The sequence below is a fragment of the Haemaphysalis longicornis genome, unplaced genomic scaffold (assembly GCF_048455015.1).
Source record: "Haemaphysalis longicornis isolate Haplotype H1 unplaced genomic scaffold, Haemaphysalis longicornis Haplotype H1 scaffold_8, whole genome shotgun sequence".
NCBI lineage: Eukaryota > Metazoa > Arthropoda > Arachnida > Ixodida > Ixodidae > Haemaphysalis > Haemaphysalis longicornis.
Genome location: NW_027526445.1, coordinates 106,815,298 through 106,840,730, shown reverse-complemented (window position 1 = coordinate 106,840,730; position 25,433 = coordinate 106,815,298). Strand labels below are relative to the sequence as shown.

The following is a 25,433-nucleotide window of genomic DNA, read 5'->3' as shown; positions in this document are numbered from 1 at the left end:
GCGCGGTCTTTTGTAAACAAATATGGCGGCGGCCATGCAATGCAAACGTGCTGTGGCTGAAGTTTACGCACTTTGAGTCCAAAAAAAATGCACTTGAGCACTTTTTGGATACAGTTACCCTCCAATGGGTAGGTAAAATGCCGACCAAACTTGCACCTGCCATTTTGGCTAAGTGGCTAAGGCGTTGTGCCGCGAAGCCCAAGGACGCAAGTTCGATCCCAGTCACGGTGGCTGCTTTTCAGATAGAGGCGAAAGGGAGTTTGGATCGATTGATTATTGATTGTGGGGTTTAACGCACCGATGCTGCTTAGGCAGTGAGGTGCTGCGTAGTGGAGAGCTCCGGATTAATTTTGACCACCAGCAGGGGATCTTTGAAGACACGGGTGTTTTTGCTTTTCGCCTCGACCAGAAAAGTGGTCACCACGGCTGAGAAGCGAAGCTGTGTTCTTGGGCTCAGCTGCATAACGTCTTAGCCACTGAGCCACCGCAGCGGGTAGGAGGTAGAAAGTGAAGATGCTTGCGTGTTGAGATTCCACTGCACTTTAAGACATCTCCAGGTACCGTATAAGCCGGAATATGGGTCGACCCCCCCCTTACCTTGCAGCCGAGTAATTGGGAAAAAAAAAATTATGCATGTATTAGCATTTTATGGAGACTATAATTACTTTTTTGTGTAAGGTTACTCATTGGAGCTGTCTAAAATCTTGTCGAACGACTGCCTTTGTCTGGCTGTCTCCCCCACAGCAAGTCGTCCTTTGTGCAGTCCGGCAAGACCAAGTCATCAGTAAGCGAGCGCCAAGCACGGGACACCCATGTGCAGACTGCCGCGAGATTCAGTTTGTGCACGCGGCCAGCAAACGCCTTGGTGTTGTAGTCGGCCATCCATTCGTAGAGACGTCGCAGAATGCTCGCCGTCAAAAGGGGCCACCTTGTCTCTAAGTACCAGGTGCACAGTGCATCACCCACAAAACGATGTCTTCCGAGCGTTGCATAACGAGCGCTGTCCCTTCAGCTTACGCCCGTAGCGTGCACTCTCTCCAGTGACACCGACCTGGCGCTATTTGGACACATTGCCGTTGGCTTGGGCATGCTATACAACGTTTCTTTTAAAAATGCTGTTGTGAACTGGCGCTAGGTGCCTTAACTTATCTCGCGCAAGAACAAAAAATCCCGCAGACGCTCACTGACAGTGAGAGAAGCAACAACAAAAAAAGGCGGCGACTCCAGTTGATGTCGGTGGCAATGGTGTCGTTGCGGTTTGAATTGGCCCGATGGGCTGCCTGTTTGCTAGATGACAACGTTATGCCAGTGACCGGTACATCGGTCAAGGGGTGACTTTTCGGCAAATTCTGTGGTAAAAAATCTCGACCTATATTTTGACTTATACGGTTGTCAAAATTAATCCGTTAATCCGGAGACCTCCACTGTGGCATGCCTTATAGCCCTGGTGCAGCTTCAGTACATTAAACTCCACAACCAATCAAGCAATCACAAGAAAAATTAACCATAGACTTTTTTATGTTGTTTTCGTTTCTATGAAGTCTCACGAGGTTGCCCCAGGCGAGTGAGAGGAGCTTGGGGGCATTGGAGAGCTGTCTACGAGCGACTACAGCAACCAGCGTCACGGATGGGCTCCCAACAGTCATAGAGTACACAGGAGACGGGAGGCCTAGTGCGGACCACCTCATCAATACTTGGCATGTCGGCAAAGGTCAGCAGTGCATTGCTTCTGTTTCAGCCGTGCGCACAAGCAAAAATTGTGACACCATAAAGGGAAGGGCCCTGTTTTGGTATTTTCAATCTGTATGTATGGGAGGCGCTCTTGGCCGCTTTGGAATCAAGAGGCTGTGGCATCATTATTTTGTTGTGCGAGTCTGTTCTGAACAGTGTGTTCTTGTGCTGTGCAGGCAGCGCCATCTTTGTGGAAGCAGCGTGTCTTGTCTGTGGTGACTTTTATCCAAGCTAAGCACAATTGCCAGCCACGGATAGCCGAGCAGATGCCAACAGAAGTTGATTTATCGAGATATGTAGCAAGGGTTATGTGCAGCCTACTAGCTGTTTGCATGACGTCTAATGTGGTAGAAAATGTTGAGGAGACAGTCTCCTGCAGTCTTTTTTTTATGCACACTATGTGAAACCTAGTCGGGTCTTCCTGCGCAGTTTTTTTTTTCTTTTCTTTTCTTTTTTCTTTTTCCAGGCACACACTTCACCAACGCGCTAATCAGCCAAACACAATTTGAAAAAGCAAGTCTTGCTTCTTGGCTTTGAGAGTTCCATGCCTTGTCTACTAATTTGATTTTCTTGGTCAGTTTTTTTTTTTCTCTCGCTTTACATCCCCCCTGCCTTTCCCCGATTTTCTCTTGCTTACACTGGCATTACCACCCTTGGCTTGCTTTCCAAAAACGCTTGATGACCCTGCATCTCGGATACAATAATGATTCCAATTTTTTACCGGTGTTCTACTTCTTCGTCAAATGCCAAGGAATGTTTGCAGCCGAATGGTGACCATGAAGACAGAACGCAAATTTGGTTCATGAGAAAGACTGCTTCATCCCGGTAACAAGGGTAGAGTGTACTGGAAGAGAGAGGTGTGTCGTTCGGAGCCGATTAGGGGGGTCCCTTTTGCGATGAAAATTTCTGCTGAGGAACTCCTGTTGTAAGCAGCATCCCTGGCATCCACTGCTTACCAGTTGGCTTCAGGAGCTTTAAGGTAATCCTTGTTTATTGGCCCAAATAGTCTTATTTCTGTGTTTCATGATATAAAGATGTATAAAACCCGTCAAATAACTGTTTAGTTTTCCTTAAAAATTTCTAGGTGGCGCTGGCTGCAACAGGGGTTCTCTGGGGAACGCCTGCGCTCCATACAATTCTTTCATTGCAAAAGGGGCCTGCGCTCTCCGTTGGTTTTTCCTCTGCACGACACACCTTACCTTATAGTAGTACACTGTAACAGTGGTACCAGGTTCATCACGAAGTTCTAACAAATAATGGAAATAATAAGAAAAACAGGTGAGGCAGTGGCGACTACCGAGCCTCTTTTCGGCTATTTCTCAGTGTCATCATGGAATCTTGTTTGTGCGACTGGCACCCATCGACGAAAGCCACCTCTATTACACATGACTCGCCGACCGTAGTGGGGCCTGCATAGTTCCGTTTGTTTGTAGTGCTGGCCCACAATTACGTCACTCTAGCGTGAAATTTGAAACTTTTTCAATGCTTCTTGCGTTTTTTTTAGAGTGGGCGAGGGGGTTAAGAAAGCAATGTTTGTGACTGGAATAGGTCTAGGTGAGATATCAAATGCTGGGCCCACTTGCACGAACACACGTGCTTATGGGCAGTCTTATTCACAGTCTAGTCTTATTCACGACCTTCAATAAGTCCGCGAATAAGATTCGGACTAGTTCGCTTGCTCGAAAGCAATCAGGCCAGGCTATAGAGCAGTCTTATTGAAGACTACAGGGACAGCCGGTACCTAGATGAGCATGAGAGAGGCCCCTAGGGAAAAAACGGGGAATACGCTGCAAAACTGCTTGTTGACGTCGCCGGCATTGGGAAAGCGTTTATTTCGAACCATGATAGGATAAAGTCAAGAAATGCTGACCATCAGGCGGCGTACTTGGGCCTTGACACAAATACGTTACAATGATCAGCCATCCTTTGGTAGGCCAACTCACGCCGCGTAAACAAAGTCATAAACAAAGATCGTTTGCTGCAAAGCGTGGACCCAAGAAACCCACTGGGCTGACGCGGAAAGCATCCACGTTGTCTCACGTTGCTGCAACACAAGTCGTGCTTTTCATCTCACCATGAATTAGAAAGTTGCGAATTGTCTTCGGGTTCATCGTCGCAGACTTGGATGTAACGAGAACTCCAGCGGCTCACGCCGCCTGGAACGGCGACACGATCGCAACAACCCGCTGCCCAGTTGGCAGCTCGCTCAGCAAGGGCTGCAGCTGTACACAATCGTTCTGTAGAAATATAGCGGAATGTTGATTACATGCATGCTGCTTTTACGCGCAAAAGATCCCAAATGCTCAAGCAGAATACGCAATCAAAGTACAAGCCTAAACAATCAAGCTTCGTAACAGCCACTTTCGAAGGGACTGATGGAAAGACGCGAAGTCTGCGCAGCTTCTCTTTGGAAACTCGATTTTATTTAACGCTCTCGGGCAGAGGTATTGCAGGCTGCTAGCATTTTGCTGTGATGTACAATTTTGATGTCACATTGCAGTTCTATTGTGAATGCCTATTTGTTGTTTCTGAGTTAATGGGCATGATTTTATAAAACAATATATTTGGTCCGTCGTTTCCGTGCCGCCTTTTCGTAGCTACTGCAGCGACGGCCGACATAGCACACGATCACACATTCACACCGCGCACTCAGTCACCCGATATCTGCTTGGAACATAAGTCGAGCCGCAGAGAATATATTCCTGCCCTTTTTCTCTTTATTTTTTTTTTAATTTTAGGGGGAGAGAAAGCCGCGCTGCTTGTCCGCGCCCACAGCGCACAGCAAAAGTTGAAAACGGTGGTTGGCTGCTACTTCAAAGTAGGTAGGCCTTGCGGCTTCCCTCGCCGGTGTTGTCTGGCCCTTTCCACCCTCTCTCCCGATGGCGTTTCCAATGGCGTCGATCTCCTCGGAACAGGCATTTATTTGTTCAAAGCAGACGGTCGAACGGCCACCGCTCGGCATTGTTCACAACTTCTACGGCTTCTGCACTCGTTTTTCACGGTATGGAGGTCGATCTTTATAATGAAATGACCGACCACGTTAGCATAAGACTGTGAATAAGATTGCTTGGAGCAGTCTTATTCAAAGTCATATCCCAATCTTTGTCTCATTCATGGTCTTAGAAGTTTCCGGAAAGCGTCTTATAGCCTAAGGAACATAACACCCCGAAAAAAAAAAAAGACTGCCAATAAGATTAGACTGTGAATAAGACTGTCTTATTGTGCTTCGCGCAAGCGGGCCCTAATTCTTTCAAAGTGAACAAAGCTGTATCTCATCTTCATGGCCACTTCAAGATTCAAAGAAAGCTGTGCGAGCAGTTTGTTAATGTTTCTTTTGAGCATCTAGTTGCGCAGAGCTATTGTGCTTAGTAGGGGTAGGTGTAATGTGCTGATCACGCACCTAGGTTCAGGGTTAAGAAAAGAAAAAGGCCCTGGGCTAATGTCCATGCATTCCTTCGTCAAAAGGACGGGTAAATATGCTAGTGCGTATTTTTTCTTGCGTTTTATCCGCCACGGTGGCTCAGTGGCTAAGTTGGCATGCATTCCTTCGACAAAAGAACGGGTAAATATGCTAGTGCGTATTTTTTCTTGTGTTTTATCCGCCGCGGTGGCTCAGTGGCTAAGTTGGCATGCATTCCTTCGTCAAAAGAACGGGTAAATATGCTAGTGCGTATTTTTTCTTGTGTTTTATCCGCCGCGGTGGCTCAGTGGCTAAGTTGGCATGCATTCCTTCGTCAAAAGAACGGGTAAATATGCTACTGCGGATTTTTTCTTGTGTTTTATCCGCCGCGGTGGCTCAGTGGCTAAGTTGGCATGCATTCCTTCGTCAAAAGGACGGGTAAATATGCTAGTGCGTATTTTTTCTTGTGTTTTATCCACCGCGGTGGCTCAGTGGCTAAGTTGGCATGCATTCCTTCGTCAAAAGAACGTGTAAATATGGTAGTGCGTATTTTTTCTTGTGTTTTATCCGCCGCGGTGGCTCAGTGGCTAAGTTGGCATGCATTCCTTCGTCAAAAGAACGGGTAAATATGCTAGTGCGTATTTTTTCTTGTGTTTTATCCGCCGCGGTGGCTCAGTGGCTAAGTTGGCATGCATTCCTTCGTCAAAAGGACGGGTAAATATGCTAGTGCGTATTTTTTCTTGTGTTTTATCCGCCGCGGTGGCTCAGTGGCTAAGTTGGCATGCATTCCTTCGTCAAAAGAACGGGTAAATATGCTAGTGCGTATTTTTTCTTGTGTTTTATCCGCCGCGGTGGCTCAGTGGCTAAGTTGGCATGCATTCCTTTGTCAAAAGGACGGGTAAATATGCTAGTGCGTATTTTTTCTTGTGTTTTATCCGCCGCGGTGGCTCAGTGGCTAAGTTGGCATGCATTCCTTCGTCAAAAGAACGGGTAAATATGCTAGTGCGTATTTTTTCTTGCGTTTTATCCGCCACGGTGGCTCAGTGGCTAAGTTGGCATGCATTCCTTCGTCAAAAGAACGGGTAAATATGCTAGTGCGTATTTTTTCTTGTGTTTTATCCGCCGCGGTGGCTCAGTGGCTAAGTTGGCATGCATTCCTTCGTCAAAAGAACGGGTAAATATGGTAGTGCGTATTTTTTCTTGTGTTTTATCCACCGCGGTGGCTCAGTGGCTAAGTTGGCATGCATTCCTTCGTCAAAAGAACGAGTAAATATGCTAGTGCGTATTTTTTCTTGTGTTTTATCCGCCGCGGTGGCTCAGTGGCTAAGTTGGCATGCATTCCTTCGTCAAAAGCACGGGTAAATATGCTAGTGCGTATTTTTTCTTGTGTTTTATCCGCCGCGGTGGCTCAGTGGCTAAGTTGGCATGCATTCCTTCGTCAAAAGAACGGGTAAATATGCTAGTGCGTATTTTTTCTTGTGTTTTATCCGCTGCGGTGGCTCAGTGGCTAAGTTGGCATGCATTCCTTCGTCAAAAGAACGGGTAAATATGCTAGTGCGTATTTTTTCTTGTGTTTTATCCACCGCGGTGGCTCAGTGGCTAAGTTGGCATGCATTCCTTCGTCAAAAGAACGGGTAAATATGGTAGTGCGTATTTTTTCTTGTGTTTTATCCGCCGCGGTGGCTCAGTGGCTAAGTTGGCATGCATTCCTTCGTCAAAAGAACGAGTAAATATGCTAGTGCGTATTTTTTCTTGTGTTTTATCCGCCGCGGTGGCTCAGTGGCTAAGTTGGCATGCATTCCTTCGTCAAAAGAACGGGTAAATATGCTAGTGCGTATTTTTTCTTGTGTTTTATCCGCCGCGGTGGCTCAGTGGCTAAGTTGGCATGCATTCCTTCGTCAAAAGCACGGGTAAATATGCTAGTGCGTATTTTTTCTTGTGTTTTATCCACCGCGGTGGCTCAGTGGCTAAGTTGGCATGCATTCCTTCGTCAAAAGAACGAGTAAATATGCTAGTGCGTATTTTTTCTTGTGTTTTATCCGCCGCGGTGGCTCAGTGGCTAAGTTGGCATGCATTCCTTCGTCAAAAGAACGGGTAAATATGCTAGTGCGTATTTTTTCTTGTGTTTTATCCGCCGCGGTGGCTCAGTGGCTAAGGTGGCATTGCGCTGTGGAGCATGAGGTCGCGAGTTCGATTCCCAGTTGCGGCGGCCACTTTTCTGACAGAGGCGAAAAGCAAGAACACCCGGGTTTGCGAAATTTCGGCACACATTAAAGATCCCCAGGTGGTCAAAATTAATCCGGAGCCCTCTGCTACGGCACGCCTCATCGCCTGCGTTGCGTCGGTGCGTTAAACCCTACAATCAATTTTTCTTGTGTTTTTTGTACAGCAAAATTTATCTTTAATTTCTCGGTTACCTAGTGATGTTTAGTTATACAATGCATCCAATTATATCTTGTTTCCTCTTAGTCTCTTTTCCTGTCAATTTCTTTTATCTCTTAGTTCTTTTTTTTTTGTCTTGTCTTGTCTTGTTTTACGTAAAAGGAAGGTAAAACTTTTAGCAGCTCGTGTACAAAGGGGCCTTTTTGCTTATCTCTGGTCTTCTCTGGATGTTTTCTCGTGACTGTGATTGTCTTGTAGTATGACAAACAGTTATATTTGTGGGAAGTCTAGTTAAAAAATTTAGCTATTGAAAGCATCGCTTACCTGTAGATTCCTCTGTTTCCATTCTGTCAGCTGTTATGTTATAACGCTTATATTTTTCCAACTCATTGAGTATTGATTGAGCATTGAGTAAAACAAACGCTTGGTAAAAGCAATGCGAATATTCCTTGTTTGTGTTTACAAGAAATAAAACATTGCAAATAAATGATGTTGGACTAGAAATCTGCTCCTAAAGAGGCATGCACTGCTCCAAAGGTCGTTTTTTTATGCTCCAAAGCTGCTCCGAAACTCCCCTTTTATTGATCCAAGGCTGCTCCAAAACAGCGCTGTTCCTATTCCCTGATCTGCTCCAAAAGGCTCAAGCCCTATCCACCCCTGTCAACCCTGTTAGATGGTTTTGGAAAGGACTGCACTCTACATAGTATTTGATACATGCAGACCAAATGCCGTGGCATTTTATTGGCCGATTACCGACGGCTGATGCCATTTCGTTGAACGCTGCCTCAATGTCTGCTATTGGGATACATTCTTTTGGAGCTCAGGTTCCGTGTAGTAGAGCTTGTCCAGCACATAAACCATGCATCGCCTTTGACCGTACACCAGTACTCACAATTCAACGGCGAACAGGACCGCGAAAATAGTGCTTAGGATCCCCCAATGAAGAGTCGGGGTGTGTAAAGGTCTCACTCCGCTGATATCCCTCTAAAACTCCTTGGTAAAAGCTCTGTGGTAAAACTACAAGGCAGCAATTTTTACCCTTTTTTTTGTTGTTGTTGTTGTTTTTCAAAACTTTCTAATGACATTCTTGCAGAAATGGTACTGACAACAAGCTTTGCCAAATGGGGACCAGCAAGCTCTAGGATGTGTGCAAAATATCCTCGCAATTTGAAACGGTTCGAAATGGACATGCAGTGGCTAATTGATTTGCTCATTTATTGGCCGAGTGGCAGGTGGTTGAAACGATTGACGGACAGGCCAATATTCGTTTATGTAGCCCAAGACAGGCCACTGTCTTCTTTGAAAATGTCTCTATGCCTTATGATGTATTGCCAATGGCTTTGATGCCATGAGCACTTCCTCATTGACCTAAGGACGATCTCTCGTTTAACACCAGGTTTGTGGAGTGACCAGTGGGATAAGGATTAGACTTGCAAGAAACACTTTCCCACCCTTTGTTGGAAATAGTAATAGACAAGTAACATTGACACCTCATTGTCTGTTTTGAGGGTTGGAATCCCAACAGCCCCTGTTGTCAAAAAAAAAAAAATGCTCCTCACTGACACAAGGACCAAATTGAGGAGAGCTGGCTTATGTTTGTTCATGCTTGCGTACTTCTGAGCGTACACGTATGCTCACATTTTGTGCTCCGACCAATTTCAGCGAAAGAAAGTAACCCTGAGTTTTGTTGCAATGTGTCTGCAGGCAACACTGGTCCCCCTCGTGGACACTTTCGAGGAGCGACCTAGCACAAGACGGCTGGAGCCGGTCCCTCCACTGCAGGCGCCACCCCTGTACCGGTATTTCCCTCGACCCTGCACATGAAGGGCGCTCTGGTCGTTGAAAAGTTGGCGCCCTACAATGCTGCTTCGGAATCTACTGTGTGCAGTGCATAGCATGTGTTATGTTTGACCTGAATAGTCTGGGCAGCGAAAACCACTCAGCTCGTGTGCTCGGAAGAGAGTGTTGTATCTCGTGCGAGATATGCGCGGGAGAAGTGATTGCAAGATGGTTGTGAGTGTTGATACTCGAAACATCCGGCTCACAAGCGCAGGAGAGGCCGGGTTGCCGACGCAACTGTGCATTCGTTGCCTGGGTCGATGTACACAACATACCGTCCTCCTCAGATTGGGTCAGTGTATAAGTTTGATAGACGCCATTTGAATTATGGTCTCCACTCTGTTGCTTGGTGTTGCGTGGACCCTTCAAGTTGGTTTTGACAAAGTTGCGTCGCACGGCTGTTGTGCAGAAGAATGTGTTGTTCGGCAAATTGGTACTAAGCTGTGTAACACATTATAGTGGGAAGGTAGATGGAGGCTAACAGACAGCAGCGCTTGTCCTGCGTTCTGTCTTACCTCGCTACTCTGACTCCTTCCTCCACTTGAGCCTGCAGTGGAGGAGATCCTTGAAATATATTTCCCCTTGCATAAGTATTGCGGTATCCTCCCCTCAGTCGAGTGGAGGGGGCGAATGGAGTGTAGGGGGGACTCAGAATACGGCCCCTAGTGTTCCTCTGCTTTTGTGCTGTTACGTGTTCCACAGCTGTTCTGCACGACTGCAGCTTCTTCATGTTGGGAGTGGGATGCCCCGGGTAGATTGTGCATTTTCCTTTGACGCCTCAATCACGTATGGGCTTGCTGCCGCTCTGTTTGTGGAGTTGCGCAGCGGCAAATTTTCCATTGGCTAGGCTTCTGCGCCTGACTATGATTTCAGGTGCAGGAGACACCTTTGAAACGCAAACTCTTCTCTCGCAGCAGGTTGTAAAATAGCCCAGCCTCATACACGTTAAAAATGTCTCGATCTTCGTAGCCCTCAGTTACCTCTGTCAGTGTTGGTGCCATCCAATTCTCAGCAGAGGACGCGTTGATCTTTTTAGCTTTGGCTTAGACGACCTAGAAGGCAAGGCCATGCCTGGCCTAGGAGCTCTGTAAGTCGTCCATGCTGAGCAAAAGTGCCACGTCCGCGGCTTTTTCACGGAGGACGTCACCGTCAATGTTGACGCCAGCTGCGGTGGCTTCTTTAAACCGCAGCAGAACTTCTTCTAACTTGATGTGATGAGAAGTTTTTGCCCCCGTCTTGTTGATTCCGAAGTGCTGCACCGTGCGTGTTATCTGGTCGCGCTAGACGTGACTCCCTGGCGAGGTGTGTGTGCTTTTTCTTCACCTCCTTATCCGCCTTGTTTAAATTTTGAAGTTTTTCGTTGAAGGAAAGCGCCTTTTGCTTCCACAACATCGTATTTGGTGGCTGACACGAGTCTCGAAGGTTGGTGTTTGAGCAGACAAGTGCCAACAGACACACATGCATGAACTGCACACACCTAATTGACGCGCAAGCGGTGCAAGCAATGCGACAGGATAGACAACGACAGGACAGCTAGAGCAGTGGGCATAGAGGGAAGCGAGGAATGTGGAAGAGGCGAAATGGCGAGAGTACTCACTGTCAAAAACTAGAGGGAACGCCTGTTTGCAGCCCCAGCTGTGGCTTATACAAAAAGTGTACTAGTACAAATGGAAGCTAAAGGCACCCAAGCTGCAGCCAGCAGAAACGGGAAGGACAGCAAGAAAAGGTTGTAGTGGGAGATAAACGAAGGGCACGTGAAAGGACAGGTGTAGAGAGGGTGAAACATTGTGTTCCTCCAGAGCGGCACCTCTCTTGCTGCAATTGTAAACACCCCGCTAGAAGGTATACCGTCGGCGGTGGACGGCTGCTGCATTTGTGCCTGTGCGCAACTAAGACCACACGGTCACACCAAAACTCCCCGCCTCCCGTCCATGCCGCGGTTGGCAGCTCGCGTGTTCATATCACCCCAATAGAGCAGTGAAGGTGTACGAATCGTCCGGATTTTCTTTACATTATATACAATGCATTTTGGTTGGGGAATTGTGCAAATTCGTATCACAGCGAAACTCATATCAACTGAATTCGTATCACCAACATTCCACTGCAGTCTTTCACATTGTTGAGCAATGGATGAGCGAAGCAATTCCAGGCCATCGATTGCGCGTGTTGATTGGGTCACCTCGTTCGTACGTTTGTCGAATTCGAATTGTGAAGCTGAGGGGCTTACTTGAGGTAACACGGTGTGTAGCAGCCAGTAGTTACAATTTCAACTCATCAGTTGCCTTGAGAGTTGCAGTCCGACCATCAGAAAGAGTTTGCAGCATAACCTCGGGGCCTGGGTTTGATTCGACATCTCCGCACAAGAGACATTTGCCGACAAACGCACAGTCGTGCATAATACATGAACACGTACGCAGGCATCGCACGATCACAAGGCGGGCGCCTGTAGCGATATTTGACAGAACAGTGTGAGTAACTAACCTGGATAACAAAGGGGACACCTACATTCAGCATTGTTGGCGTGTCCCTTTCACCATGCGCACTGATTATATTAGTTATATTTAGTTCGTTATAGCTGATAATTTGCTTATATCAGTGTTCATTATAATGAGATTTAACTGTAAAAATGATTGGACTGACTATAGCTCAGTCCAAACGGAATTCCAAACCGCTACCCCATGCCCACTTCACAACATGCAGCAGCAGCAGTTTTTCTTGATATTCACTCAAACTGCCAAAATGCGTCTCCTCACTGACTAGCCAGAGTCCCTGTTAATTATTAATCATTGTTATTATTGATGATTTGACTAACTCTGGCTTAAGGGGGCACACGGGTCTTTGGGGCCGAAAAATTGCCCAAAAACGCATTTTTTTTAGATGTCATTTTTGAAATCTACAGGTATTTTTCTATTAGTTTGCTCAGTTTTTCCTCCGAAAAGTTGGTACTTGAACAGTAACAGCTACTTATAAAAGCCGTACGGGCCCGATTTGGCGAGATTCTGACGCCAAAATGGCAATTTTTCAATAATTCCCCGCAGCTGCGCCACGGGCAGTATCGCAGTGATCTAGGTCTCATTTGAAAGCGCGGTCTTCGGTCTTCAATTTCCCGCCACTCTGGCTCCTGTCCGCTCATTGGTAGAGTAGAAAACACGCGCCAAAAAAAGCAAAAATACGCGTTCCTATTCGCCGGCGAGCGCACGTGACTAAACAGCGCAACGCGATTGGCCGCAAGCGGCGTGTGTCGTCTGCTTCGCGCCGTCGGCGGCGCAGTCAGGCGCCATATTGCTCGGACTGAGAACGACGGATTAGCCAAGGATCGCGCGCGATGTGGAAAGCCGGAAGGAAAGTCCACACAAGGAATCAGTACGGCAAAAAAAGAAAGAAGTCGCTCCTCGAGAACTTCAAAGGCCGTTCCGCGTCAGCGAGGAGCGCTGAACGAGCAAGCGACCCACCTTCCGTGGCCAGCGGCGAGGCCCCTGATAACATAGGCCTAGCACCTCCGCCGCCGCCCGCTCAAGATAACGCATCCGGCAGCGGCCGCGTTCGTCTTGACACAGCAGTGCTGCACCCGTTAGAAGTGGCAGAGGTGCGTCGCAACGCCGAAAACAAGCTGCAAGAGCTCGCTTCAACTGGAGCAACACAACGCAAGTGCGGCCTGTTAGCCGATATCGACGATGCCGCAGCCACGCCGCTGGACGAAACACGGTTTTTGATCGTGAGTTTGGACCAGGTGAACGAATTGATGCGTGCAGTGAAGTGCAAATTGTGCTCCGGTGATGTAAACATCGGCAAAGAGGACAGGGAGTACGGCCTTGCCGTAAAGCTAGTGCTTACGTGCGCGACCTGCGGCGATGTGTCGGTGGCATGGAGCTCGCCGCGCGTTGACGGCGAGAGCAAGGCAAAGCCGTTTGCCATCAATGTTTTGGGCGCGCGCGCTATGCAGTCTACTGGCAATCAGCAAACGGCATTCAACGACGTTTTTTCATCGATGAACATTTCTTCGCGCGGCCTGCACAACAAAACGTGGCAGAGCTACGTGAAGACGAAACTGACGCCCGCAGCTGTTCGTGCGTCGGAAAAGCTGACCGCGGAGTGCGCGCGATCGGTTCGGGAACTGTACGCGGAACTGGACCTCAGCAACCCGGGCAACATCGCTGTGTCGTACGACGGTTCCTGGATGACGAGGGGACACTCGTCGCACATCGGAGTCGGCACAGTTATCGAGTTGTTTACGGGGCTTGTGCTCGATTATGTCGTGCTCTGCAATTTTTGTGCCGGCTGCGAGCGGGCGCCTAAAGAAAGTGACCCGTCCTACGACGAGTGGAAAGCGAACCACCACTGCCAGAAAAACAGCACAAAAAAAGCTGGAGAGATGGAAGTGGAAGCTGCCCTCATTCTGTTTCAGAGGTCGTGGGAGCGTCATAAGCTGAGATACACTACAGTTCTTTCTGATGGCGACTGCCGCACCTACCCTGCTTTGAAGGAAGCAGATGTGTATGGTTTTATAAAGGTAACCAAAGAGGAATGTGTGAACCACGTCCAGAAGAGGATGGGCACGCAACTGCGCAATCTCCCCAAGCAGAGGCCAGCTGGCTCTGAGAGCCTCAGTGGTAGGGGGCGGCTGACTGGTGACCTGGTTAACAAATTGACCTCTTACTATGGCTGGGCCATCAAATCTCACAAAGGGGACGTGCCAGCCATGCACAATGCTGTGATGGCCACATACCACCATGTGACGTCCAACGATGCCGTGTCCAACCACAGCCTGTGCCCTACAGGTCCTGACTCGTGGTGCCGCCAGAACGCTGCCAAGGCCAGGGGTGAGCCGGCCCCCAAACACCGCTACAACCTGCCGCCGCATGTCTGTGAGGCCTTGCTTCCAGTGTACGAACGCTTGGCGGACAAGAAGCTGCTGGAGCGCTGCCAGCGAGGCAAGACTCAGAACAGTAATGAAAGTCTCCACTCTGTGATTTGGTCGCTGGCCCCGAAGGAGCGCCATGCATCACTGCACAGTGTAGAAGCTGCGGTCGCCGAGGCAGTGATGAGGTTTAATGCCGGAAGTCAAGTAACATCATCCAAGATCCTCAAAGAGCTGTGCTTGAACCCCGGCCTACTGAGTAGCAAACGCATGGCTGAAAAAGACCGCCGCCGAACCAGGGACTCTACCCTCAGGCGTGCGTCTGCAGAAAATGTGCAGCGGACGCTCAAGAAGCGGCACCTGGATGCCAGCAGTCAAGGGGACTATGCTTCTGGGGCCTACTAGTCATTTCGCTCCAAAAATGTACAGAATGTTTTACCGTTTACATTAAACATGGCACCGTTGTGTTTTTTGCCATTTTCTCAAAATGCATATTTTTGACGTTTAGGAAATTCTTGAGAGGTACATCTCGGCATGCGGTGCAGCTAGAAAGATAATTTCTTTTGCATTGTCAAGCTGAATGTTTAAACCTTGAAGTAAGGGAAACAGATTTTGCATTTCACGTTTAAATAATTGTTTAATTAGCATTGTTTATAACTGGTTAGCAGGCATACTTTAAACCGAGAAATTAGAATTGATGTAAACTTGCATGTGTGATTGCCAGACAAAAAAACTGCTTCCGTCATTTCATTCTCCACAACTTCTAGTATCTATTCATGCCATGCTGGTAATTTTTTGTTGACTAGTTTTTTTTCTATTGTTCTCAAGAACAATCACGAAATATTTTTAATTATCTCGGGAACTAATTAGCTTACATCAAAACTAATTGGATATTTGAAATCAGCTAAAAAAACTGAACAAGCCCATGGAGTTTCATTAAAATTGGTTGGAAAGCAAAAAAAAAGTTTCTAAGACCAGTGTGCCCCCTTAATTCGGGTGGAACTCCAACCTGCTACCCTAAGCCCATTTCACAATACAAAGCAAGAGCTGTCTGCCATGATTTTACCCAACTTGCCAAACCGCTTCTATTCACTGACTAGCCTGAGCCACTGTTATAAATAAAAACAGATGGTTGGACGTAACTCTTGCGATGGCTACGTCAGCCTTAGCTTCAGTGAGCAATAGCGGTTTGGCCAGTTGTGTAAAAATCAAGACCGACTGCTCTCACTACGTGAATTGTAAATCGGGCACTAAGTATAGCTATTACAAAACGCTATCCACAGGCATGCACACACTAAAGGAAAACTTGTGAAGATTCGAATCCATCCGAGTTCAACCTAGTGCTCCAAACACCTTTAAAAAATTTTGCGTGCAGCTTTCCCACTCATGGCAGTCCTTTCAACAGTGATTACTCTGTAGTTATTTAGCAAAGTGTTAAATTTTTTGCGCAGCTAATATTGGGGGGGAAAACTTGCTTTGTGTGCAGTTTCAAGTCTCGCACGTTGCGCGACTAGGTTCCTGAGCCATGGAAACTATCCCATAGAAATGCATGGGGAGTAAGATTTGACAGTGAATTACACAAAAAATATTCAGGATCCTGGAAAATTAATTTAACTGTCTTCATGTTCACGTTGACTTCATGCCAAATATCACTTTCTTGAAGTAGTTTTGCTAGGTTCCTGAGAGGTCAGAATTTTGAGCGAGAGAGCTGGGTATGTCTGACGTATCCTTAAGAAATTTTGCGGGCATGTCTGCTGTACCTTTAGAAAGTGTTTAATTTTCTGCCCCTCCCACCTACAGACACAAAGATCAACTTGCCAGAGCTTCTCTACTAGTTGACCTGCTAATTTTCTTCCAGTAAATACTCTTATTGTTGCCCTGCATGCATGCACATTTTAGGTGAAAGATTGGTGTTTCTGATCCTGTTGCTTGGACAGCTTTTTAAGTGGTTTAGTTGAACATTTTGCATCTGGGCGCTTTTTTTTTTTTTTTTTTTTTTCCTTTACAGATTTCCGTTTTCTTGTGTAAGGCATATATATAAATTCATTAGGCTGCTGTTCTTCACCATGCTTGAATTTTCTTCATATGCAGGCTTCGACATTTGCTTCAGCGAAGGCACGAGGGCCATCGTTGTGGCTGGTTTTATGAAAAACAGCTAATTCGGTGCCCTGAATTAATTCATTCCCCTCCCATGATCTTTCACAGATCTCCAAATACTATATTGTACATAGGCTCGTACCGTCAGGCTCAATTGTTATAGCCAATAATAAGAATGAGTGTAATTAATAAGCTGTTTATTTTGCCATACAACATATAGCGAAGTTGATGGTGCCGTGACTTCATTGTTATGTCCAGTGATGTTATCAGTGGGTTGGAATGTATATATAATGTTCCTGTGGGTTGTTTTTATTGCTTCGAAATAATCTTTGGCTGCTACAACTCCCTTATCTTTTTCTCTCCAAAACAGACTTACAGTTGAACCCCTTTATAAGAGACACGTACCGGGGAGCAGTTTCTGTCTCTTATACGGGATGTCTCTTATAAGCAGGGAACCATGTTTTCACTTACTAATCAGACCCTAATTCAATGTGGGCACTGTATGACTAATATAAGCTCAAAAGAATGCTACAGCATGTTTCAAAAAATTCATTCTAATTATCGTTTGGCCCCAGAATTTTTCAAACTTTGGTTGCTTCATGACTGTATTTACACTGTTTTTTACAACCGATTCTACAAGCTTTTTTTCCTTTCCTTGTTTGTGGAAGATCAATCGTAGATGTTGAGTTCACAAGCCTGATGAATAGCCAGAGCGCACAGCTTCTTCCGCTGTGTGCTCAGGCTATTCATTACGCTTGCAGGACTCAACGTCTGCAGTTCTTGAGTGGGAGCTACGCGAGTGGGAGAGCCCGCATGTGCGATTGCGCTCCATCCAATGGATGGCAGTAAGCTTCAACCACTTCTGTCAGTTGCATTTCCATTGGCAGGGCTTCTCATCGTCATTTCATAGCTGACTGAACCACTTTGTGTTTGCTGAAGTCATAATAAATAGCGGCTGCACCTGTCTGTCGTCCACCTGTGTTTCCACAATGGAAGCAACTGCAGCTAGTGACTGGTGGCACTGCATCTGAAGTTAAAATGTCTGTTACAAGTGAGATTATTGATTAAACTTCAAGGATGACTTGTCTCTTATAACCAACTGTCTTCTACATCCGATGTCTGCTATAAAAGAGGTCGATTTAATGGGAAAGATAGGGCAGCCAACCATGTGGGTGAATAGTGTCTCTTATACCCATTTGTCTCTTACATCCATGTCTCTTATAACGAGGATCAACTGTATTGCTGCTCCCAAACCGTCCAAAATGACTGGGGCCAACCACATCACTTCCAGTGGCTTCCAGTTGTTTGAGGCCTCTGGACAGCTTGGAAGGTGCGCGATCCAGCTCATCCCTGCCTGCCAGCCAGTTGGCATGGCATCTGCAGGCAGCGTGGTGTGCTGGTAGGCCATCCGTTCAGCAGTGGGACTTGGAGCACTTTTCCCTACTTTCCACACTGCTGCCTTCAGCTGCAGTAGCCTCTGGTCCAGCTTGTCATTGGTGACGTGGCACAGTGGACGAGATCCTGGAACAGCTCTACCCCCTTCACCAGCTCCACCATGGCAAGGCACTTGCAGAACTGGACCCCGTAGGCGACGTGGTGCTGTGTGGAACGCAGGGCTGGCTTCCTGAGTGGTGTAATGTGCAGTGGTTAATAAAGTTCTCATAAACGCGAAGTCTCAGCTGCAGAAACTGACGACACTGTGGATGAATTCTCTGAGGCGCTGCTCTGTAACCAACATGGGCTGGGCCTCAGGCAATTTGCCCACAGTGAGGCAGCACAGGTGACCTAACCCTTGTTGTAGCTATCTTGCAGCTGTCACTAGAAGCAGTTATTCCTTGAATAACTTTTAAAGAAGTCATGAATGTTAATCGCGAGCCTCACTCGTTGCGGCCAATGCTGTGCTTCTCGGCACCAAAGGTGATTTTACGGTCAGTAAGCAGTTCTAGTACCAAGGGCCCTTCAGCACTTTGGAAAAAAACCTGTTTGGCAAATGTAACAAAAATGGTGTCAAACATGAGGAATGATGGTGGTGGCATTGTCTCTAGAAAAAAAAAAAAAAGCAGCTTTTTTGCAATACTTCGGGCAGCAACGTCCGCTTAACACCTCGAATTTGTCTCCAAGAGCAATCCGACTTTCTCTGTGACTGCACAATGGCTTCAGTCAATGACAAGAATGACAATGATCGTGATGATGCACAGGGTAACGCTTGTGAGTAACTATGCATAAGTAATGCAAACCTACTGCTCCCTTTTTGTTTGGTGTCCGGCAGGCATTGAGGCAGAACTGCCCTTCATAGCAGTTTTTTCATCACATTTTTTAAGTTACGGTAATTCCAAGCTGAAACCCATCTTTTCAAATCGTAATGCAAAAAAAATTACGATTAGAGAAAATTTTGAGAATTGAATGTTTTTTTTAGAAACAATGTGGAGGTGCAAGGTGCAAACTTGGGAATGGGGAATAGAAAAGTAATTGGACTATATACCTAAGAGCATGTAACGATAGAAAGGTGAAGCCTTCTGAGATTTGGGGGCACCCATTGTGATGAAGGAAAAGGCAGGGCTCGGAAGACATCGGGCGATGCAGTTGTCCCTAGTTGACAAGGTAGTGACAGTGCAGCACAGCTGGTCAACGTCGTCAAGGAAGAATCGTCATGAATATGAAGCTTCAGCAAGGGCCAAATCTTCACTGGTTTGATGGACACGTGGTAGTTGGGTCAACCGCTAAGGACAGGGGTAGACATTTGGTAGGACACCGCAATGAGATCTGGTTGCTGGTACCCTATGCCGCTGCCCTTCCATGGTGTCGCCTAGAAGATACATGGAAGGTTGTGCGACCGGCAGCACCAGGTACAACACTGGGGCCTAACGTCGTAACTACACTGGATTTGTTGCAGCCCTTCCTGCCCCACCATCTCACCACAAATGTGCATGTAGCACAAAAAAATGTGCTGTAGTGCAGTATTGCATCAAAATTCTGCGCCAGGCACTTGCAATACATGCAAATTAGGTAAGTACACTAGAGAAACCAAACTTAACTGTATGCCTGCCCCTCTCAATATCAAACATTTCAACAAAGATGGAAAAATAAAATGCACGTCGCGAACCTGTTTGCTCTCTGCTGCTGAAGACAATATACCATTTATTGTCCGTGTAGTTAATACTGGTTACACTAAAATGTGTGCAGGTCCGCTCCCCCTTGCTGGTTTACAAGTTCCCCTATCCCTCTGTAGATATCCACAAATCAAATGGTCTTGTGCATAAAGTATTAGCTGTGCATAAATACAGTAGCTCCACTTGGTTCTACCATATTGGACGCAATGAGACGACAGCGGTGCTTCCTTGGCGAAAACAACCTGCCAAATTCTAACCTCTATTACTAAAAATATTTCCTATCAACACAATATATACATACTTGGATTCAGCAAGCTGACACCAAAACCACAAAATTTGGATACATCTTTCACATTCCAAAGTTTCTTCTAATTAATCCTACCTAACTGTAACTTTAAAACGTTGAGAAGTTCATGTTCTGCCAAAATTTCCGCCCCGCATTTCGTATCTCTAAAAGACATGGTAAACAAAACACTCACAGAATGTAAAATCAATATGTACCACTGCTTTTCCTCAGCACAGTATCTTGCACGTGCCTGCTGTACTCGCAAAGTATCAAGCGCTCTATTTCCAGAAATATGCATACCTGAATGAGCAGCACTTAACCGCTGAACACGATGGTTTTCCGAGAACTGCTCATCGGTCGCATATGATAGAGCCCAGAAAAACTACAGGGGTAGAGATTTTCCCGGTGGAACAACATCAGAATGCCTACCGGAATTATAAAATAGGAAAAGTAAACGGCGGAGATAAGTCAGCTTCAATACTGAACTCATCGAAACACCATTCAAGCATTCAACCAAGAACAACTCGACGTGTGGCCCCGCGGATCCAACATGTTTACCATCGTGTTTATCAAATTTATTGCTTCAACTAACAAACTATTGAGCTACTTACTAGCACAGATTAGCCAACAGCTATGCGGGCAGCTTGACAATGCTAAGCTTACTTGAGGTATGTCAAGTGGCGGTGAGCGCGAACACAGGCGGCGCTGCGAAGCGCGCCTCCGTGACGTCAGCTTAGGGATTCTCGCATTTGTCGTCTGCTTCACTCAGGATCGCTCTCCCTGCTGTTTCTTTGCGCCAGGTCAACGTCTGATGCTTGTCCGCACCAGAATTGGCGTGTGGGTAACATTTTATCATAATAATAGGCTTAAAATCGCATACACTAGCTCATGGTGTCAAAGTATAGTTATGGATACCGCTACGGGAGAAACATTGCCGGCGCCACCCCATTCCTTGCGAAGCCGGTCCTGTGCGGAGCGCGAAGAGTCGGAGCTAGGCGTCAGCTTCTCAAGTAAACATTCGAACAAAAGGAACAGTCAGCTGCTAATAACCGACAACAGCGAAAATGGAAAACCAAAACAAATTCTAGGCCTTCAGGGCTGTCGGCTTTGGCAGAAGGCATCACGATTCCCAGTAATCATATATAAGGTAAAACAGTTTTTGCAACCTTACCGAACGCTCGAACGCGTTTTGTCACATCACTTCACGTTGTCAAGGCATGAAAGTTTGCCGACATGCACTATAGACTGCAAAAACTGTAGGTTGAGTTCCAAATAACCCAGTGTGTATATACGCGCGTGCTGATTCTATACCAGGCATCTAACCAGTATGGAGGTTTATTGAGCAAAACGAGTCACGTCTTCGTTAAATTTATAGTAACACATACATGTTTGTTAAGACCTGGAGGGATATTTCGGAACATTTTGCACAGCCATATCTTCCCAATATTCGGATATGCGTTATAGGAAAACTGCACTCAAGAGGACGAGGAAGAGGAGGAGGGGAAAACTTTGTTTAACAATTATATCGATCTGGTTGGTGGGCCGGGTCCTCAGTCCAGGACAAGAGAGTAAAAGTAATTTTCTTCAAATCATAGAACGCCATCCCGAGTAGAATAGGATTTGTTCTTCGCGCCTGGAAGAGTTGAAAAGCAATAAATTTAAAGAGCTACTTGGAATTCTTCTTCGGTTTCGAGTCTTGTAATATATGCAAGTATACTATTTATTACGTTAGTTAGTGAGTATATCATGCCTTCAACACCATAATCATGTCATCATTGTTCGAGTTGAGAGTCAGTTCGTTATGATAACGATATAATTACGATAGAAATTCGGAGCACAAAAGCCGCCTTCGAGTACTGTGGACCACGTTGTTTAAGGCGCGATCGCGGTGGCGTAGCACAAACCTTCTCATTGTATTTGCATGTGAATAAACAAAGCACGCTGCGAATATGCACCTTCTTGCACGCAGCCGTAATGAAAGCCAATTTGTGAAGAAGGGTATGTATGCCATACAAAGTGAAGGAAATATTCACACGATCTTTGTGAGCCTCCAAAACATCCCGAAACCTCCTAATAAGAAGTTTGTGACGGCAGAAAAATTAATGCGTTGGGCAGACAAAAAAAAGCAAGAAACATTAATCCGATACAAGACAACAATGAAAGAAACAGAAGAAAGCCGCTGTATTTCCTGCTGTGCGATGAGCGTGTAGAGGCCGCTGCTTGGTACGTAGTATTTGAGTCTTCATAGGAGCATCTCAAAAATACTGCAGGAAAGCTAGCCTACGCATTTTGAATACTTGAGAAGCTCTGATCGCTGATCCTCGGGAGTAAGCAAGGAAGGACGAGTTACACACGATCTTCTGACCGATACTCTGAAGAAAGTTGTTCTCTATCTCTTCGTGTGTTGCAAACTTGGGGATCCAGCTTCAAATTATTCAGATGCGTCAGAAGCTGGCAAAATAACTGAGTCGCTAGAAATAAGCTTTTTAACGCACTACAGCAACGAAGCGGGCGATTTCTATAAACAGCCCAGGCACTGTTGCCCCTCACAAGCGGAGTGTAGCAGACGACAGCGGCGCGAATCCCAAAGCCGACGTCAGAGCCAGGGGGCGCCACTCAAAGATCTCACCGCCAATAGAGACCAGAATCAGAGTGATTCGAAAGGGACAGCGCAAGCCGCGCTGGTCGCAAACATAGAAGCGCAAAGCAGGCGAAGCGGGCGAAGCAAGGATGGGCGAAGGCTCAAAGGCGTGCGAACAATTTTTATTTTTGTTGCCACGCGGCGTGCGAACTAAAAATAAAAAAATTGTTCCCACGCGACGTGCGAACTAAAAATAAATATTGTTCCCACGGGGCGTGCGAATAGGGACACCCGCGAAATGCCCGCGAATATGCATGCTTTTCGCGCCACGCACTGGCAGCACGAGTTCAGCACAGGATTTGTTTCGCGTGAAAATTGCGTGGATTGCCACGATGCCTCGGTGCTGCGTAGTGAATGGCTGCCCCAGCAAAACCACAATTCTCCACTGTTTCCCTCAAGACGAGAAACAGCGCGAAGGATGGATTGAGTTCGTACGGCGCAGCGGACGTCCCGACTGGGTTGCCAAAAAGAACAGCGTAATCTGCTCACTCCACTTCGAGCTCGACTGCTACAGCTATCACCCAGGATTCCTGCAGCAATTTGGGCTTTCCCAGAGACAACCGCGGCTCACGCGTGGGGCACAGCCAACCATTGAACCCGGCACAGCGGCGTTCGAGAGCGCACTGACAGTGGATCAACGTTGTCGGCTGGTCCGTACGGACTTGACATGTATTCACTTCTGGTGGAATGTCGCACCTAGAGTCACTAAATGACACTAGTCGCACCCAACTTGGGTTCCTTGCCGTCTCACGCAGGCCGGCTCTGGTGCGGAGAGCGACGTCGTTCGTGACTGCGCAGCCATCGACGGCGTCTACCTCGCCACTGAACCTGCGAGTGCAGGTTTGCGTTTGCGTATTTCTGGCGTGTTTTGAGTAGTGTGCTAGTGGTGGGTCACTAGGCTCCACTGTGTGATAAGCAGGTCGTGTGTTGAACAGGGGCGGAGTTTCGTCAATGCATGGGGCTTGGGCTCTCGGGACGACGAGTGGTAATGGTAAATACAGTGGATTCTCGTTGACGCGTGTCCGCGTAACGCGTTTTTCGGCCTGATACGTTTTCTTTTTCATTCCCGGCCGACGTCCCTTACAAATGATGCATTTTCGTGCGTTAAGTGCGATCGCATTTTGGCCAAAATTGGACAATACGATAAATTGGATAATCTTGACCGACATTTCTAGAAATCTTACGTGTATTATTTGGTATATTAGCTCAAACCGCATCCAAACAACAGGCCACGATCTGCACGTTGCAGAGGCGCTGAGGCCGCGGCAGCGCCGGTCTTGCGGCCAAAGTGATGATGAAATGTCAGGCGATGCACCCCCCCCCCCCCCCCTTATCTAGCGAAACGTACCACAATTACCACCGACTTTCGCCATACTCCGTGCTTTCCATGCTGTTCTTTGTTAATTTCTGCCTTGTTGCTGTGGTTGTGATGCTATTTCTTGTTCTGCTCTGGCTGCCTTGCTGCTGTGCGTGGAGGTGCTGCCAGGCTTGTGGCAATGTCGAGGAAACGCAAGGTGCTCAGTTTTGGATGAAATAGTGGAAATTGTACGCAAATCCAAAGAGAACCCTAAGAGGAAGCTTGTAGACTTTGCATGCAAGCTCGGTTTGCCATGTCAACGCTCAGCACTATTGTCGGTCAGCAAGAGGAACGTCGAAAGAAGCTGCGAGTTTTTGGCTCCGGTGTGGAACAAGTGTAGGGTGTGAAGCAGGCGAACATGGAAAACATCTTCCTTACACTGTACAAGGAAGTTAGAGCGGCAGGAGTGAACGTCGATAGGTCGGCCCTACGCGAAGAAGTTGAAAACAGCGCACTCTCCTTGGGCATTGAGGGCTTCCAAGCGTCTCGCGGCTTGCTTGAGCAATCTAAGGCACGACACGGATTGTTGTACAGAACAGTGTTCGGCAAAGCGACAAATTACAGCAGCTTCTTCTTTTACGTTTCAGGATTTACTCCTGGACGTTGAAAAGAACGTGCAGCACAAATTTACCAGCTACTTTAACGTTGCTCATTAAAATTGAGTTGCTGATGGAGTATGCTGCATAGTTCTCTTCTTTTTTTAACCTCTTTGGGTGGTACGATTTTCGCATGATCCATTTTATTTTTTCGTTCTCGTGAGAAACGTATCAACGAGATTTCACTGTATTTAACTGGCAGCCGTGAATGGAAAAATAAAAAATAAAAGCAATGGCTCATGTTCAGGTCTGTTAGATGGCTGAACTGGTTTAGGGCGAAGTTCGGGGGGGGGGGGTGTGTGATCTGCACTGCCGAAACAATTGTGCCAACACAGCTCGATTTGAAGTGTTTTATGCAATGGAGGTGAATAAGAACGCACCTTTCAACAATGTTGCAAAAGGCAGAAAGCGTTTATTTGTACCTGCCAATGAGTTGGGGGAAATGTTTCAGACGGGACCATTACAAAGAAGTCGTCGTACCTGAAGTGCACTTAATTTTTGCTCTGGCTTTTCCGGCGTTTTTTGTTTTTTGTTTGTTTGTTTGTTTGCTTTTTTTTTGTGTTGAAACATGCTAGGCAGCCATGCAGATCAAGGTACTTCACTTGTGAGAACAAAGCAGATATAGCGTTGGTGTGTGACTTTCTTAAGATGTGTGTATTAGAGCAGGTTGAGAAAAGCTGCAGACACTGCCATCAACCAGCAGTGATATGTAAAGCTCGTCTAACTAGCGGTGTATGGGCGCCAAGCTTGGCGTGCAATGCCATGCTGTGCGAACTGTTCTGTGGAGACAATAATGTGGCAGTGTGTTCATCATTCCTAATGTGCACATGAACAAACCGTTTTGAGTGCAAATTATTGTTTTTCGTCTCTGGAGTGCACCTCAGGGGTGGAGTGCAGGTTTTCTGCTTTTTAGACACGAATTGTCTGTTTCCGATGTCGGGAGGCTTTGCATCTTCCCCGGCGGCTTTCATGCATGGGATCGGCAGTAGCTCACGTAGTGTATCACTCCTCCGAAGCGGCAGACCCGGATGATGAAGCGTGCACACGTTTTGGAAGGAAGTTGCACCTAATGTGTTTCATTCTCTGCCTTTTCTCACGTAGTTTGTCATCGCTGCAATAGTTTTTAAGTGTACTAA

General features: G+C 46.8%; 2 protein-coding genes across 3 annotated transcripts in view; both read left to right on the top strand.

The window, feature by feature from the left end:
- Nucleotides 1–25,433, top strand: part of LOC144149653 (uncharacterized) — a 73,434-nt gene that overhangs the window by 24,409 nt on the left and 23,592 nt on the right. The window contains exons 1-2 of one of the 2 annotated variants that reach the window (XM_077681311.1): nucleotides 22,402–22,994; nucleotides 23,100–23,184. The exons of the other annotated variant lie outside the window; for it this stretch is intronic. Coding sequence (XP_077537437.1) covers nucleotides 22,599–22,994; nucleotides 23,100–23,184 — 481 coding nt within the window. The 5' untranslated portion in view covers nucleotides 22,402–22,598. Of the gene's footprint in view, nucleotides 1–22,401; nucleotides 22,995–23,099; nucleotides 23,185–25,433 lie in introns of those variants that run through there. 2 annotated transcript variants of the gene reach the window in all.
- LOC144149652 (uncharacterized) lies at nucleotides 202–18,757 on the top strand. Its single transcript, XM_077681310.1, has 2 exons — nucleotides 202–1,711; nucleotides 9,218–18,757. The coding sequence occupies exon 2, from the start codon at nucleotides 12,678–12,680 to the stop codon at nucleotides 14,613–14,615; it is 1,938 nt and encodes a 645-aa protein (XP_077537436.1). The 5' UTR covers nucleotides 202–1,711; nucleotides 9,218–12,677; the 3' UTR covers nucleotides 14,616–18,757.